Consider the following 15782-nt stretch of genomic DNA (forward strand, 5'->3'; position numbering starts at 1 on the left):
CACTAACGACGTATAGGCTGCACACAGAACAGAATAAAATATTAATCTCCGATCTGTTATACCGAGTACTCGAACAGAACGGACTTTTTCACGGATTGTTCGATCAATCGAACTAACAGTCCAACAGAACGGAATAAATCTTTTCGTCGCGGACCACGCGATGAAAAGGCGATGTGTAATTTGAGCTTCTGGCGGCAGGCAATTTGTAGGCAAATATCCCCTTATTCGCTCCGCGTTAAAATATATGATTTTTAGGGTTCCGTACCTCAAAAGGAAAAACGGAACCCTTATAGGATCACTTTGTTGTCAAGAAACCTACAGGGTACTTCCCGTTGACCTAGAATCATGAAATTTGGCAGGTAGGTAAATCTTTAGCTGACATTTGGGAAAAAATCTGAAACCGCGAATTTAGGGTTAGATCACACAAAAAAAAAATTGTGGTCATGAACTAATAATTAGTATTTTCAACTTTCGAAGTGAGTGACTATATCAAGTGGGGTATCATATTATGAAAGGTCTTTACCTGTACATTCTAAAACAGATTTTTATTTATTTTTATGCATCATAGTTTTTGAATTATCGTGCAAAATGTCGAAAAAATACGACTGTAGTACGGAACCCTCATTGCGCGAGCTTGACTCGCACTTTGCCGGTTTTTTTTAAACTAGTCCGCAAATCCTTGTCCACTGAAGCGGAGCGGGAATTTTATGCAATTCTAGTGGTTAATATTTTCACAGCTCCGCTCCGCTTGCTTCGTAAATAATACTCAAATATACAATTAACCTTCTCTATTACTAGAGTTGTACAAACACAATACAAAAATTTGGTCAGTTATCAGATAGCAGAAGCTAACTATGGGTCCCAACTATCCACAAAAACATTGTTGTCTTATAGTAAATCCATGGGACACATATAGGACAGATTATATTTAAGGTCATTCACAATGTGTCAGAACATATTTTAAAGATTTCAAATCAATGATGTCACATATTGGCACCCTTGGTTGGTATACAAATCTTTAGACCGGCCTAAAAGTAGTGATATGTTTTACACAATGTTCCCTGCAGAAAATGATAGCACTAGGTACCTACTTTTAGGTTGGTCAATTGACTTTACACAACAAAATAAGTACATTTTGTACAAAATAACAAGGGCCCAGATATTTTATGGTTTTCTATTTTTGAACATCCTGTACCTACATATTTTTCAATTAGGTATTGATTTTACTTTCTATTTTTTATTGAACTAAACTTAATTAAATTAATGTACAATTAATATATTATTATAACTTGGTCTGATATAAAATGTTTAAATAATTAAATTTAATAATAATCCATATTTATTTTCTGTAACCTATGTATGATATTTTTTGTACATTGCGTCTTAAGTTTATTATGATCTAACGTCCATGTACAATATTCAATCTATCTGTAATCAGTAGATAAGTACTTAGCAACGTTGTTATTTATATGTCAAAAATAAGTAACTTATCTACAGATTACAGGTAGATTGAATATTGAAAATGGATGTAAACTGGCAAAGGTGGTTTGATACATCCAGCCGCGATAATTCAAAATTTAGTTAGTTTTTCGGAAATAGTAGACTAATCATACGTCGAAGGTTTATGGTAATGAGTTTTGCGGGCATAACATTTATGCATCTACAATCTACATGTTTTTCCATAAAAACTTTGGTCAAAAATACTCATTTACTTCATATTAGTGCAAATCTGGAACAATTCAGAAAATTATCCTTCAGGAACAATTAATATGAAGTAAATGACTATTTTTGATACTAAATAAAACGAGTAAAATATTTGGCATACTATAGTTTATAGTTTTTCATCATTACCGATGGCGACAATCGCCGCACCACTGCATATTGTATTTGCCAATAAATAAATCACATTTGTTATATATTTAATGTATCACATACGTTTCAGATTGTCTTGAACGTGACAGTTGCAAATAGAGGTCATTAGCCGACCTAATCTAAAATATTATGTTTCGTAACTTAACTTAAGATGAGTCAAGCTACGCTTTTGATATATTTTATCTAACCGAAAGGCAGGCTTAAACAGAAATAAATAAACACAAATTAAATGCTCGTATGAAGATGGAATGTGGCCCGTAGTATTAATGTGACATCGTAAACGACGAAGCGATCCGCAAGAGGCGAACGCAACGCTTCTAACAAACCAATGCATTTAATTTCATTCGGGGTAGTGCGTTAGTACTGAAGATGCGAATGTACGACTGGCGGCACGGTGCGGTAAGAAGGGATTTTCGAGCGACGAGTTGAAAATATAACTCGAATGCTTCGGTAGTGTAGTCTTCATAGTTGCCGTCAGTATGCGCTTGCCTGTAGTGATGCCAAAGGATCCTCTGCCGTGCCGTACTGCCAGTGGGTACAGATCTTTAGTCCCTCCATAAGGTTGAACTGACGTGACCTCTGTGTATGTGGCCGACAGATTATGTAATGTTATTTACACGTCTTACATGTATCTCGACGGAGGCGAGCATGGCGCGCTCGCTGTCGCCGAGCTATTATAGATACCGTGCAATTCGTCCGTCGGTTTGTCAGAGCAGTGCAGCGCCCGCCTCGGCGCGCGATTGCGGCAGCGGTGGCGCCAGCAGCCACACGTCGCGCGCCGCGTCGTACATCTCGACGGAGGCGAGCGTGGTGCGCGCACGGTAGAAGGCGCGCTCGCCCGCGCACTCGCTGTCGCCGCCGGCCGCCAGCAGCATGTCGTCGGCCGCGCCCGCCGCACAGCCCGCACGCGCCTCCTTCAGGCTCGCCACCTCCTCCCACGAGTCCTGTCATACGGAGATAACATCCTCTAACCTCTTCCACTGACTTCAGGATAACGTTCAAAGACCAGTTTATTTGTTAATATTGTATTGCGATATTAATCGACCGTATGCACCCATCTACGGAGCGCCCCGCAAACTAAAAGCCTTACGTCATCGAAGCTGTATCTCTCGACGGAGGCGAGCACGGTGCGGCGCGGCGCATTGCCGCCGATGACGTAGAGATGCGCGCCGAGCACCACGGCGGCAGCCTGGCTGCGCGCGTGGCGCATGGGCGCCAGTGCGCGCCACGAGCGCGTCGCGGGCGTGTAGCACAGCAGGTCGCGCGTGTGCCGCCACGTGTGCGTACAGCCGCCCACCACATATATTAAACCTGCGAATGTAAAGTATAAAATTGAAAACGTACTGTTGACCTAACAACTAAAAATAATATAGGTAATAATAGGTATAAAGTATTTACCTATTCTGGGCTCAGTGCTAAACCTACCGCCCGCCACCGAAGAATGGTTGTAAGATTTATAATAAGGGTACTGATTATTTTATTAGGTAAATTAATTTTCAAGGTTTTTTTGGGGTGCTGATTACGAAAATAAGTTCCATTTAAATTTAAGATATAATTATTTTTATCGATATTTCTCCACTAAAAGTTGTAGTCTAAAATCATTTAAACACGTTAAACTATAATAATTTTTCAAGTTGTACATACTACATATGTACAACTACTATCTGATCTGCTCTAGTTTGGCTCAAATGAAATTTGAGAAATTCCAAAGGAATCTCAAAAGCCTAAATCGAAATTAACAACACCCATTCCGAAGCGCGGCTCTGGCATCTCCCCGGTGATCGTCCACTCGTTGGACGTGGGGTCGTACACCTTGACCGACGAGCCCGAGCCTACCCAGGCGCCGCGCTGAACGCAAACAGGTTGCCGTTCCACGCCGTCAGCCCTAACTCACATCGCACTTCTATCATCTGTACTACGTTCTAACTTCGACCATTTGACGTGCTCTGCACCCACCTTCAAAATTAACAACACCCATCCCAAAGCGTGGCTCTGGCATCTCCCCGGTGAGCGTCCACTCGTCGGACGCGGGGTCGTACACCTCTACCGACGAGCCCATGTCCGAGCCTACCCAGCCGCCGAACGCGAACAGGTTGCCGTTCCATGCCGTCAGCCCGAACTCGCACCGCGCTTCTTTCATCGGCGCTATGTTTGACCATTTGTCAGTCTGAAAAATTAGCTTCTTAGAATCGAAATATCGTCTAACAAAAGCTGACGCGTTTTAGGAATCTGCAACACTACGAAACGTCATTTTTTGTTTTATGACCTCGCTTGGTTTTCAAGATCCAGGCGAGGTTTAAGTTCAAGATCAAATAAAAGAAAAAGTTAATTAAAATTATAACCCAACTGCTGAAAAATAGAAAAAAATTAAAAATGTAACTTGACTAGGATAAATAAAATTTATACCTGCCGCGTACTCTAATCGAATGTTGAAATTATAATAATCACATTAGGTATTTACCTGTGGATTATACACTTCCCCATTAGCCAATATTTGACTGCCTTGCTCTCCGCCGACGGCGTACACGCGCCCGCTCAACATTGCTACTCCAGGTTGAATTCTTGCTATACCCATTGGCGCCAGCTCTTCCCATTCTCTTAAAAACATTTCAAATTGTTACTTACTACATATTATCATGCACTAGTAATATTATGTTATTACGATAAGTAATTAATCAGTTTGCTAGTATTAAAAAATTGGCCACGGACTTGCACATGAAGGGTTCATTCATGGTTCATTACCATAATATTATGTACAAGAAATACAGTGCGACAAGGTTATCTTGGCGCGTGGCGAAAATCTGAACTTTGGCCGTCAGTATTTCTTAAACGTTAGTTTTTTTCACTATCACTAATTGTCAGGTCTGATTGCAACCAAGCGCTTTTTTATTCACCATAGGCACAAGCTTGACCACGATTATACATGATTTTAGATTTTAGAGAGATTAGAGAGATTTTAATAGGAACACTTATTTTAGCGTTTAAACTATCGTGAAAAACACTGATCTTGGAAGAGTATTTCAATTCCCATGCATACTAGAATTGACCGTTTTAAACTTAAAAACGAACTGACCGTTTGTACAAGTCAAATTTGAGTACGGAGGAGAGAATGTTGTCGGCGGCGTGCGGCGGATGCGGCGCGGCGTTGTGGCATGAGCCGCCCACCACCACCAGCACGCGGCGCGCGCGTGCACGGGGCTCCGCCGCCAGCGCCACCAGCGCGCCGCGACCCGACTTCTGACAACCAAACCACGAGCCGTGACCATTGCGTACCATATTTTACCTATAGTACACAACAGGTTGAGATGGCAATCGGGGTATGAGACGGGGGGCACTTGTTCCGCACTTAAACGTTTCAGTCTGTCCCGCAAATTGCTAAATGAGCGTGGCCGCCATTTTAGTGGCGTCAGCACTTGACTGAAGTTTCGAGCTAATGGTATATTTTTACTTAAATATACGTAAAATGACGTCATTTCGATGTTTATGAGACATGGTTCCAGCGCAATAGCAATTTACGGGACTTATATATCGCCTTTTAGAAAGAGATTTTGTAGCATTGTCTCTGTCGTTGAGACCGACAAAACGTCACATAGGTATGAGTGACAGATACAACGCTCTACAAAGGCCAAATCTCATTCTAAAGTTCGATGTACATTATTTTCTGCCACGTACTGTATCATCAGCTGTTTTTGAGATGAAATATTGAAATAATTACCATATCCACTCTGACCGTTCTCAAAGCCACTGCTATAGAAGGATCCTGCACAGTTTTGATGGTGTCATCCAACACTTGAGGGGAGATGAGTGGCAACCGCACATGGCTTAGAACTTCAAAACAATGGCGTCTTCGTGATGATGGATCATGTTCAAGCCATTTTAAAGCTGGATAGAGTACCTAAGTAAATTAGTAAAATCTTAGGTGCATATTTTAGCAAAATCACATTAAGTAATTCATACTATTTATATTTTTTAAGTTATTAAAATATCACTCGCTTTAACGGTGAAGGAAAACATCGTGAGGAAACCTGCATGCCTGAGAGTTCTCCATAGTGTTCTCAAAGGTGTGTGAAGTCTACCAATCCGCACATGGCCAGCGGGGTAGTCTATGGCCAAAACCCTTCTCACTCTGAGAGGAGACCCGTGCTCTGTAGTGAGCCGGCAATGGGTTGATCATGATGATGATCCATACTATATGCAACTAGCTTATGCTCGAGACTTCGTCCGCAAGGACTGCACAAACTCCTATTTTAACTAAGAAGTTGAATTTTTAAAAATCTTTTATTAGCGGATGCCTACGTCATAATATCTATCTGCATGTCAAATTTCAGCCCGATCCGTCCAGTGGTTAGATAGATCAGTCAGTCAGTCAGCCAGTCAGCTTTTCCTTGTATATACAACGTAAGTTTAAGTATACGCAAAACCTGAAAGTAGTTTATTCAGAATCAGTGACAGAATCGATTGCAATCATTTTTACTACAGGTTATACTTTGACCAAAAATCAGTACCCTTATTATAAATGCGAAAGTGTGTTTGTTTGTTGGTTTGTCCTTCAATCACGTCGCAACGGTGCAACGGATTGACGTGATTTTTGCATGTGTATAGATAAAGACCTGGAGAGTGACATAGGCTATTTTTTATCCCGGAAAATCAAAGCGTTCCCACGGGATTTTTAAAAACCTAATTCCACGCGAACGAAGTCGCGGGCATCAGCTAGTACTTTACAAATCATGCAAGTTTGAATACCTAGTTGAATGACCGCATGCACCAGGGGATTCGTGCCGCGCCAGCCGTCCTGTTCGCTCACAGCTGCTTGCTTGCTTGTAACTTCGTAAGCTTTCGTTAAATATTTTTGAGTATATTTATTAGGAGAATTAAAGAGAACCCACGGGATTTTTAAAAAACTTAATTCCACGTGGAAGTCGAGGGCATTATTTTATGTTGTATAGAGATAGCCTTTTATCACGGAAAATCGACGAGTTGGGATTTTTAAAAAACGTAACTCCACACGGACGAAGTCGCGGGCAACATCTAGTATGTTTATATTTCAATTCAAGAAAAATAAAAGGCAGTATTTTAATACCTGAGCTTCATTGTCCACCTTAAGTTGCTCTGAAGATAACAGCGTGAGCAGTTGCTGCAGGGGTAGTTCTAACAGTTCTTCACCATTAGCTACCACATTCCAGTGAGCCTGAGCATGTGCCAATGCTTCCTCTGCAAGCTCAGTACAATTGTGATTTTCTGCAAACCTTTAATAAAGAACCGAACATGAAAGTGCTACAAATGAATTCAAATAAGGAGTAGGTACAATATTTGTATATAAGCTATAAGCTGTGATAGCCTAGTGCTTAGGACGTCCGCCTTCTAATCGGAGGTCGGGAGATCGATCCCGGGCACGCACCTCTAACTTTTCGGAGTTATGTGCGTTTTAAGTAATTAAATACATTATACTACCCGCTATTTTTACTATCGTGTTGTTGCTTGCCACCGCGCTGTGCCGAGAGATAAAATTAGTTTAAGTTTGTTACTATAAATTTCTCATTAAGTGAAATTTGTATATCTGATTTCTTTTGAGAATAAAATTCTTTAACCACAAATATCACTTGCTTTAACGGTGAAGGGAAACATCGTGAGGAAACCTGCATGCCTAAGAATTCTCCATAATGTTCTCAAAGGTGTGCGAAGTCTACCAATCCGCACATGACCAGTGTGGTAGACTATGGCCAAAACCCTTCTCACTCTGAGAGGAGACCCGTGCTCTGTAGTGAGCCGGCGATGGGTTGATCATGATGATGACAATATTTGTAAAATGTTGTATACATATTTTTAACTGATGTATTACTAATACATATTTAATACAAAGTCTTACTAATAAAATAGCACTCAGTGATTTTTTTCTGAAAAGTTCCATTCAACAAACTAGAGCCTCAATAGCTGAACGGTTAAGGAGCGGACTGGATTCCGAAAAGTCGGCGGTTCAATAAACACTGAAAGTGGACATTTTAAGAGTTCTAGATACAATCAAAAATTATTCAGTTAAAAATGTCTCAAAGACTATCATTGAAATATTGACTATGTGTAAAGATAAAGAAAAATAATATATCACCTAAATATGCCGAGTGCATTAGAAGCGTGCAGTTCTCTCTTTAAGAATTCTCCACAGCCAATTACCAGTTCCCGAAGTTGGAACATATCAGCTGCTATCATCAAATGTTGTACTGTGGCTTTATCAATCACTATTTCACCTGCACATAAAATGAGCATTAAATCTTTATAGTATACATCAGGGATTTCAGGGATGTTACGAATTGGTTATATCGGATCCGCATTCGGAACCGGAGTTTAAAATTTGGTTATATCGGATTTGGAATCAAGGAGGACGCAGAAGAGAGAGAGAGATTTGTTATAAGTATAGATATTATATCTATACTTATAACAAAACTGTAACTGGTTTAATTCTATACATTGAAGATATTTTGAATTTTTTTTTCGACGGCACTCTATAATCGATACTGTGTAATTTTTTTTTCATTTTAGTCTGTCTGTACGTCTGTATCACGGCTGCGCATCACACCGAACTACTGAATGAATTCCAAGGAAACTTGGTATGATTTGAATTCATATTACGAGGAACGACACATAGAGGATAGGATACTTTTTATCCCGAAATTCCGCATGGTTCTCTTAGGAGAGAGGATGAAAGTTAAAATGTATAGTCAGTTGTAATTCGTTAACGCGTAGTCTGATTTCATTTTTTGCTAGAAATTAAATTAAATTAAATTTATTGGATATTATTACATATTATTACATATTAAATTACATATATAATACAGATAAAAACAAGTAGTAATTAACTAGACCTAGGTCTAGTAGACGTATGAATGGGCAATCCCTGCACTAGTAAACAATAGAAAGGGGATACTTTAAAGATTGTTCTGTAAATATTTCAAGGTCATCGGTTTTGTAGTTCAGAAATTACAGCCATCACAATTCTCAGTATTTCCAAATAACTTGAAACCAGGAATGTACCTTTGAACCTATTGCTCAGCCTAAGCTGGAATGCGCAATTTATCGAATTTATCAAAGATTTTAGCAAATATGAATAGACCTACGATTTATGATCACGGCATCTTACCGGAACGCTAAATCGCTTAGCGGTACGGCTTTGCCGGTAGGGTGGTAACAAGCCACGGCCGAAGCCTGACTAGACTAGACCCGAGGAAATTTAGAAATTATAAAATTCGAACCTGGGACCTCCCACTGATAAGACTACAGCGCTCACCACTGTTTCAGAGAGGTCATCAAAATAGAATCAATAGGTAGGTACATCAATTAACGACTAGGTACCTATAGTACGCGACAGGTCGAGGTGGCAATTTGTGTATGAGGTGGGGTACCTGGGTTAACGCGGGGGGTATGCGGGGCGTCCTCACCCCGATTGCCATCTCGACCTATCGCGTAATATACATGATCAAGTCCCAACTTCTAAACCATGATGATGACGGGTAGCTACAGCACTTTTGGATCTGAATCTAAGTCAGAGGTATTCAGGCAATCTTGATTGTGAAATAATATTGTAGATATGCTAAACATAGATACCATTATTGAACTCCACGTTCCAACTCTTCAATACTGATGCTGCAGGGTACTGCACTCCTAAGCTATGGGTTTATAATGCACCGTTTACCATTGTACCAAACCATGACTATATGATTGAAGTTTGAACCCCGTTCACGAAAATCCCACGCACTCCTTCGAAAATTCTATTCTATTTGAAACTTATTTGCCTGCGGTACAGAAGTGGAGAAGGCGGATATAGGATAGCGCGAGGTGTGCAACGGATCGAGGTGATTTTTTGCATAGAAATAGTAATTAAAGAGTGGAGAGTGACACAGGCTACTTTTATCCCGGAAAATAAGAGTTCCCACGGGATTTTTAACTCCTACATCCACGTGTGTGAAGTCACGGGCATCAGCTGGTACTTCGAATATTATCATAAATGCAAAAGTGTGTTTGTCTGTCTGCTAGCTTTTCATGAGCCAACAGTTTAACCGACTTTGATGAAAGGTACAGAGTTAGCTTACATCCCGGGGAAGGACATAGACTACTTTTATTCCGGAAATTCAAAGAGTTCCTATAGGATTTTTAAAAATCTAAATCAACACAAAGTCCCCAGCACCATAGTATATGTTTAATATCTCTATTTGTAAACAAAAAAAATTACAATAATAATGCAGCAATAGCCGAATGGTTAAGATGTCAACCTCCATTTTGGGGGTCCACGGTTCAAATCCAGGTATACACCTCTAACTTTTCAGAATTATGTGCGTTTCAAGCAACTAAATATCACTTGCTGAGAAGGATTGTGAGGAAACCTGCATACCTAAGACAATAATTACACTTAACCAGCAAGGTGAACTATGGCCTAAACCCTTCTCATTCTGGGAGGACAACCATGGTTAGTAGAGGGCCAGTGATCAGTAATAATGACCAGTACTGTAGTATGAGTCTACTTTAATAATGACTTACCAGTATAAATAAAGTCAATTATCAAAGGAAGAATGCCAGGAGGAACACTGGGTAATACTACCCGACCTTTCTGGCTCTCTTCTAAGCCCACATTGAACATTGCATCAAAATATTCACAGCTGGCCGCCAGTACTACTCTGTGTGCCTGTATCATTCCAATATGTTAACATAAAAGGAGATCATTCACAACCCATAAAAAAAATACCAAGTGCCGGCCAAAAAAAGTAAAGTGATTCCTTTGACAGATCGTACTATTCTAAACATATTTCATTACATATTACAGCCAAGCTGAGACCGCAACTCGAAAGATATTGTAGTTTGAAAATCTTGTTTTTCATAATACAGTCTTTTACACCAAGCGAGAGAAATCTAAAAATGTATAAACAAGATAGTACTTGCACTAAGCAATCGAAAAACGTTAATTTCAATTAATAAAATTATATAATGAACTTTATAATTATAAAGTTCATTATATAATATTCAGTATTTAAGTGAATATTACTATGAATTCATAGTAATATTCACTTTTTTAGGGTTCCGTAGTAAACAAGGAACCCTTATAGTTTCTCCGTCTAATCTCAGAGACTATTATAGTGCTAGAAATCTGTAATTTGGCATGAATGATGGGTATAAATATTAATCACGCTGACAAAGTGGTGAAATAAAATTGTGATAAATATTTTTTTAGGGTAGCTCCCCTACATGTAAATTGGGGATGAATTCTTTTCCGCCTACCTCATAGTGTGGGTTATCGTTAAATTGGTCTTTTAAAAATACTGTGGGTGTGGGAACATCATTTTTCGATTTCTAGATCCGTTTGTAAAATATGATGTTTTAAAGTGCTATTTTTTATTAGTAGTAGTTTTCATATTTTTTGTGCCATTTTATTCAAAAAAATTCAAACTTCAATACCAACGCAAGTAAAGGTCTTAAGCTTTGCTGTCAAAGTAAAAAATGTTTGCAATAATACCCTCAATCAAAATAATTACCTACTTGACTTTTTTTGATTGATCTCCTTTAATGCACTTAAACAGTAAACAGCAGGGCGATTGTCTAAAACCTGCATCAATCATTATTACAATCTCCATTGATCTGATTGGCTGAATTTGTGCGATTCTTCTTGCAACAATGCATTGTGGCCAATAGTGAGCGAGCATTAACCAATCAGAGATGATTGCGATTGTGACATTGTAGCTGTCAAACAACCGCGGTAGGGCCACTGAAGTTAGTACATTGACAGTCCCTACATACAATACCTTAATGAGTCAGTCTGTTAGTTGCATTTTTCGTTTTGTGACTTTCAGGCCACACTATACTTTTGTTTAGTTTAACAAAAAATAAATGTACAAATAATTGAATTTTATACCTACACATGAAATATCTCATAGCTACAAAGTTGACTAAAATTTCAGATAGCAGTAGTGGTATCCAGTAACTTAACAATTGCTACCCAAAATCCATAAAATACTTAAATTTTTTATACAATGTACCCCACGCAGAATTTCATTAAATGGATTTGTACAAGTAAGTACCACTTAACATAATATTTACAATAGGGGTGATTTGATGTATTAAATCGCAAATAACAACTACCGAGTTACTTTTATGGTCTATCTTTTTATTTTTAGGGTTCCGTACCTCAAAAGGAAAAACGGAACCCTTATAGGATCACTTTGTTGTCTGTCTGTCTGTCTGTCTGTCCGTCAAGAAACCTACAGGGTGCTTCCCGTTGACCTAGAATCATGAAATTTGGCAGGTAGGTAGATCTTATAGCTGACATTTGGGGAAAAATCTGAAAACCGTGAATTTAGGGTTAGATCACACAAAAAAAAAATTAAATTGTGGTCATGAACTAATAATTAGTATTTTCAACTTTCGAAGTGAGATAACTATATCAAGTGGGGTATCATATGAAAGGTCTTTACCTGTACATTCTAAAAAAGATTTTTATTAATTTTATGCATCATTGTTTTTGAATTATCGTGCAAAATGTCGAAAAAATACGACTGTAGTACGGAACCCTCATTGCGCGAGCCTGACTCGCACTTGGCCGGTTTTTATACAAAATTAGCTTTTGCTCGCGACTTCGTCCACATGGACTACATAAATTGCATACATTTAACCCACTTAGAGGTGGAATTTCGAAAAATCCTTCTTCCTGTCCTATCCTTTCTTAGTGGATACCTACTCATTACGAAGAACACACCCTCCAAATTTCATGTCTCTAGAACCAGTGGTTTAGGCTGTGCGTTGATATATAAGTCAGTCAGGACTTTGAATTTTATATATGATATCAGATTTTGTGACTTCAGTAGAATATGATATAAGCAAGTTTGAAAATCTGGAGCGCTCTCATGTAAAATTTGCGATATGCAGCTAGGGGATTAATCATAAAGACCATACCTACATAATAATATTTTTACTTTCCAATTTTTGATTATGTATAGCTGCCCATAAAATTGCTTTTCCATTTTTGACTACTTCCAGTAAAATGAAAATTTCTCTAAGGCTCTGATTTTTATAAATGTATATACAGTATGCTGCAGAAAGTAACGTACATCAGTCTTTAGAATAACATTTCGGCTTTATAGTATTGTCTTTGTCACTCATACCTATATGACGTGTTGTCAGTTTCAATGACCGGAACAACGCTCTACAAACCTGCCATCTCCTTCTAAATGTCGATGTACATTACCTTCTCCGCGTACTTAGGCCTTGTAAGGGGAAAAAATACTTACATAGGTTATATCATAATAATATCATGTTCAAACAACATTCAGCTAAAGGGTGGTGCCACAGCCTTCTTTATTGTCTTAATAAAGAAGTGGTGGTGGTAAAGCAGTTCTATGGTTGATGTTACAAAATGTTTTTATTATGTACCTATTTTTAATATAAAAAGGTCATTCTTACCTGCACTTTAGTTTTTCCAGATATCAGGTCAATGTCACAAAATCGACCATCTCTTCTAAAGTGATTAAGATTTATGGACACTTTATTAGCGTATTCGTAGCATTTATAAGGCCTGGAGCCTTCTTTGTGAATTTTTTCATAAATGCTTGAAGACATTGTTGTTGTTATATTGTATCCAAAGGTTTCATATTTTATATAGAAAGTAATTAAAGGTTCGGAAAATAAAGTTTCTTTCTTCTTAATACCTGATTATTTATGTTGACACAGTTTGAAAGATATTATTCATTTATTTTCTATATTGTAATTAGAGAATACCTAATTATTTATTAATAACTTTACACTTTAGTTTACAGTGCGGTTGGTTTACAAGTTTACCCACAGTTTACCTGTGAAGTTTACATACAATAATTGACACGATCACAGAGTACATTGAATATACGGGTATAGAGTCATCAGTCCCTATTTTTTGGTAACGCCATCTATTGAGCTGAGTTGCAACTACAGGATCTGCTATATATACTAATCCCTATAGGTACAGTATATACGCTACCTAGATAGGTACCTATATATAGGTTTTAAATTTTCTTTTATTTCTATTTTTCTATGGTTAATTTCAATAAAACACATAAATAAGGTAATAATCTTTTATTTATTTTTATAACTGGGCACACACTTTTTTTCTGTTATTACAGCAAATCGTAGTCCGAGAAACGTAGTCGGGGTTATATTAGTTAGGTACTTATAGAGCTCTTCTTTTTTCTTGTTTTATGGCTTTTTCCATCACATCCAGATCAGCACAATGCACTGTAAATCCATACTTTGCAGTTTCGAATAGCTAAAGAGGTACAAAGAAATAAAGAAAGTTGCTCGGTAGAGTTGTCAGAGTTCAAAATAAAGCACAAGTCACTTCACTATAACAGAATCACCAAAATCCAACTAACAAAGTCAAGTCGTTGGAAAATATCACATAAACACCTTGATATAATGGAAAACCTCGGAAAAAAGTGGTTGAAAATAAATAATTTTTAATAGACACAGACCACAGACTTGACAATTTGTGACTGTGCCAGTGTTTCCATATGTAAATCAAGAATTACCGTGTTGTAAGGTTAAAAATACGGTGTTTCTTGATTAAATTACGGTGGATGAGCTAAAAGAATACCGTGTAATTTTTAAAAAGAAAAAAAACGCTACGAATTTGCTTTTTAATTAATTATTAATATTATTCTGAGTCTGACCCTCCTAGCATAGCAATGTCTTTTCATATATTTTTTTTATTGCATTCATCCATCACATTTAAGAATTTTTACATTTCACTTCTTGCTAATTGCTTGAATAAGGACGAAAATAGATTGCCAAGATTAATAATTGATACTTTAACTGTGTGTGTGTGTGAGTGTGGCGATAGATTAGAAAAATAATAAGGATTTCCTTGAAATCTGCCACAATCTACCACTTTGTTAAATCGTCAGCTTTTTCTGCCAGAGTTAAAATTTAGGAGCCAAATCTGCCCAAATGGCAGAAATCTGCCACAAACGGTCACACTGCTGACCAGCCACAAAATTTACAAGTAGTGCCACCTGTTGCGCGTGGTTGGCAACAAAACTTACTACTAGTGCCATCTGTCGAGCTAAGTCTGAGTCAATGTACCCTGTGCGATTTTGTACTGTGGCTAAAATGTAGGTAGAAAAAAGGGCGGGAAACTTCGTACTTGGCGGACGTGAAATTTTCGTGCTTTGATTTTATTAATTTGTAAATTCAATTTGGAAAAGGATTGGTGTTGTTTTATACTGTTAATATTGTAGTTTTAGTGACATTTTCATAGTAGTTAGCTGTATATATAGGTAAGTTTTTAAATTTAGTATACTTTACATTTCAAACTTATGGAAAGTCGGCCTCCCGATCCCGGGGGGTCAGATCCCCCAGGATCGCTGAATATTACATCAAAAATGGACGTATTAATTGCAGCGGTCGAGTCGTCAATGGACACTGACGTGTCCGTTGTGTCCAATGCCGACCAACCGTTGAAAAGAAAAATATTTTCACGCATTTGTATGACCTGTAACAAAAGAAAAAGGAAAACAAAAAGTCGAGATGGAAGAGAAAGGTACAGTTGTGAATGCAAGAGTGAACCTGACAATAATAAAGTTCAGAATGCCCCTTACCCAAATCCACAAACTGAATCCACAAATCCCACCGATAATAGTAGTCAATCTTCACTGCCAAAGCGTGTGCCAATTGGTCGTGCTTATTATCAACAATCCGACAATGCCCCATACGTAATACATGTACAAAAAGAAATTGAAAAAAGTGATAGCTCAACAACTCTACACCCAATAACTTTTGGTAGATTTTTGAAAAATAACAAATTTAGTGGTGTTGTGAACGGAAGCGTAAAACGTGTAGGTAGAAATCGCATCAGTATGGCGTTTTCTACCTACTTGGATGCCAACAATTTTTTAACAAACCCAATA

General features: G+C 38.1%; 1 protein-coding gene across 1 annotated transcript; it reads right to left on the minus strand.

Annotated features, from left to right (window-relative positions):
- Positions 1-773: 773 nt before the first annotated feature.
- On the minus strand, positions 774-14809 carry LOC117996291 (actin-binding protein IPP). The gene is made up of 10 exons (XM_034984338.2): positions 13309-14809; positions 10399-10543; positions 7976-8114; positions 6953-7118; positions 5588-5767; positions 4946-5109; positions 4334-4469; positions 3829-4039; positions 2963-3183; positions 774-2816 (listed from the first exon to the last, which is right to left on the minus strand). Exons 1-10 carry the CDS (start codon positions 13462-13464, stop codon positions 2580-2582), a joined length of 1755 nt encoding a protein of 584 aa, XP_034840229.1. The 5' UTR covers positions 13465-14809; the 3' UTR covers positions 774-2579.
- Positions 14810-15782: the final 973 nt, after the last annotated feature.

The sequence above is a fragment of the Maniola hyperantus genome, chromosome 3, assembly GCF_902806685.2.
Source record: "Maniola hyperantus chromosome 3, iAphHyp1.2, whole genome shotgun sequence".
Lineage (NCBI taxonomy): Eukaryota > Metazoa > Arthropoda > Insecta > Lepidoptera > Nymphalidae > Maniola > Maniola hyperantus.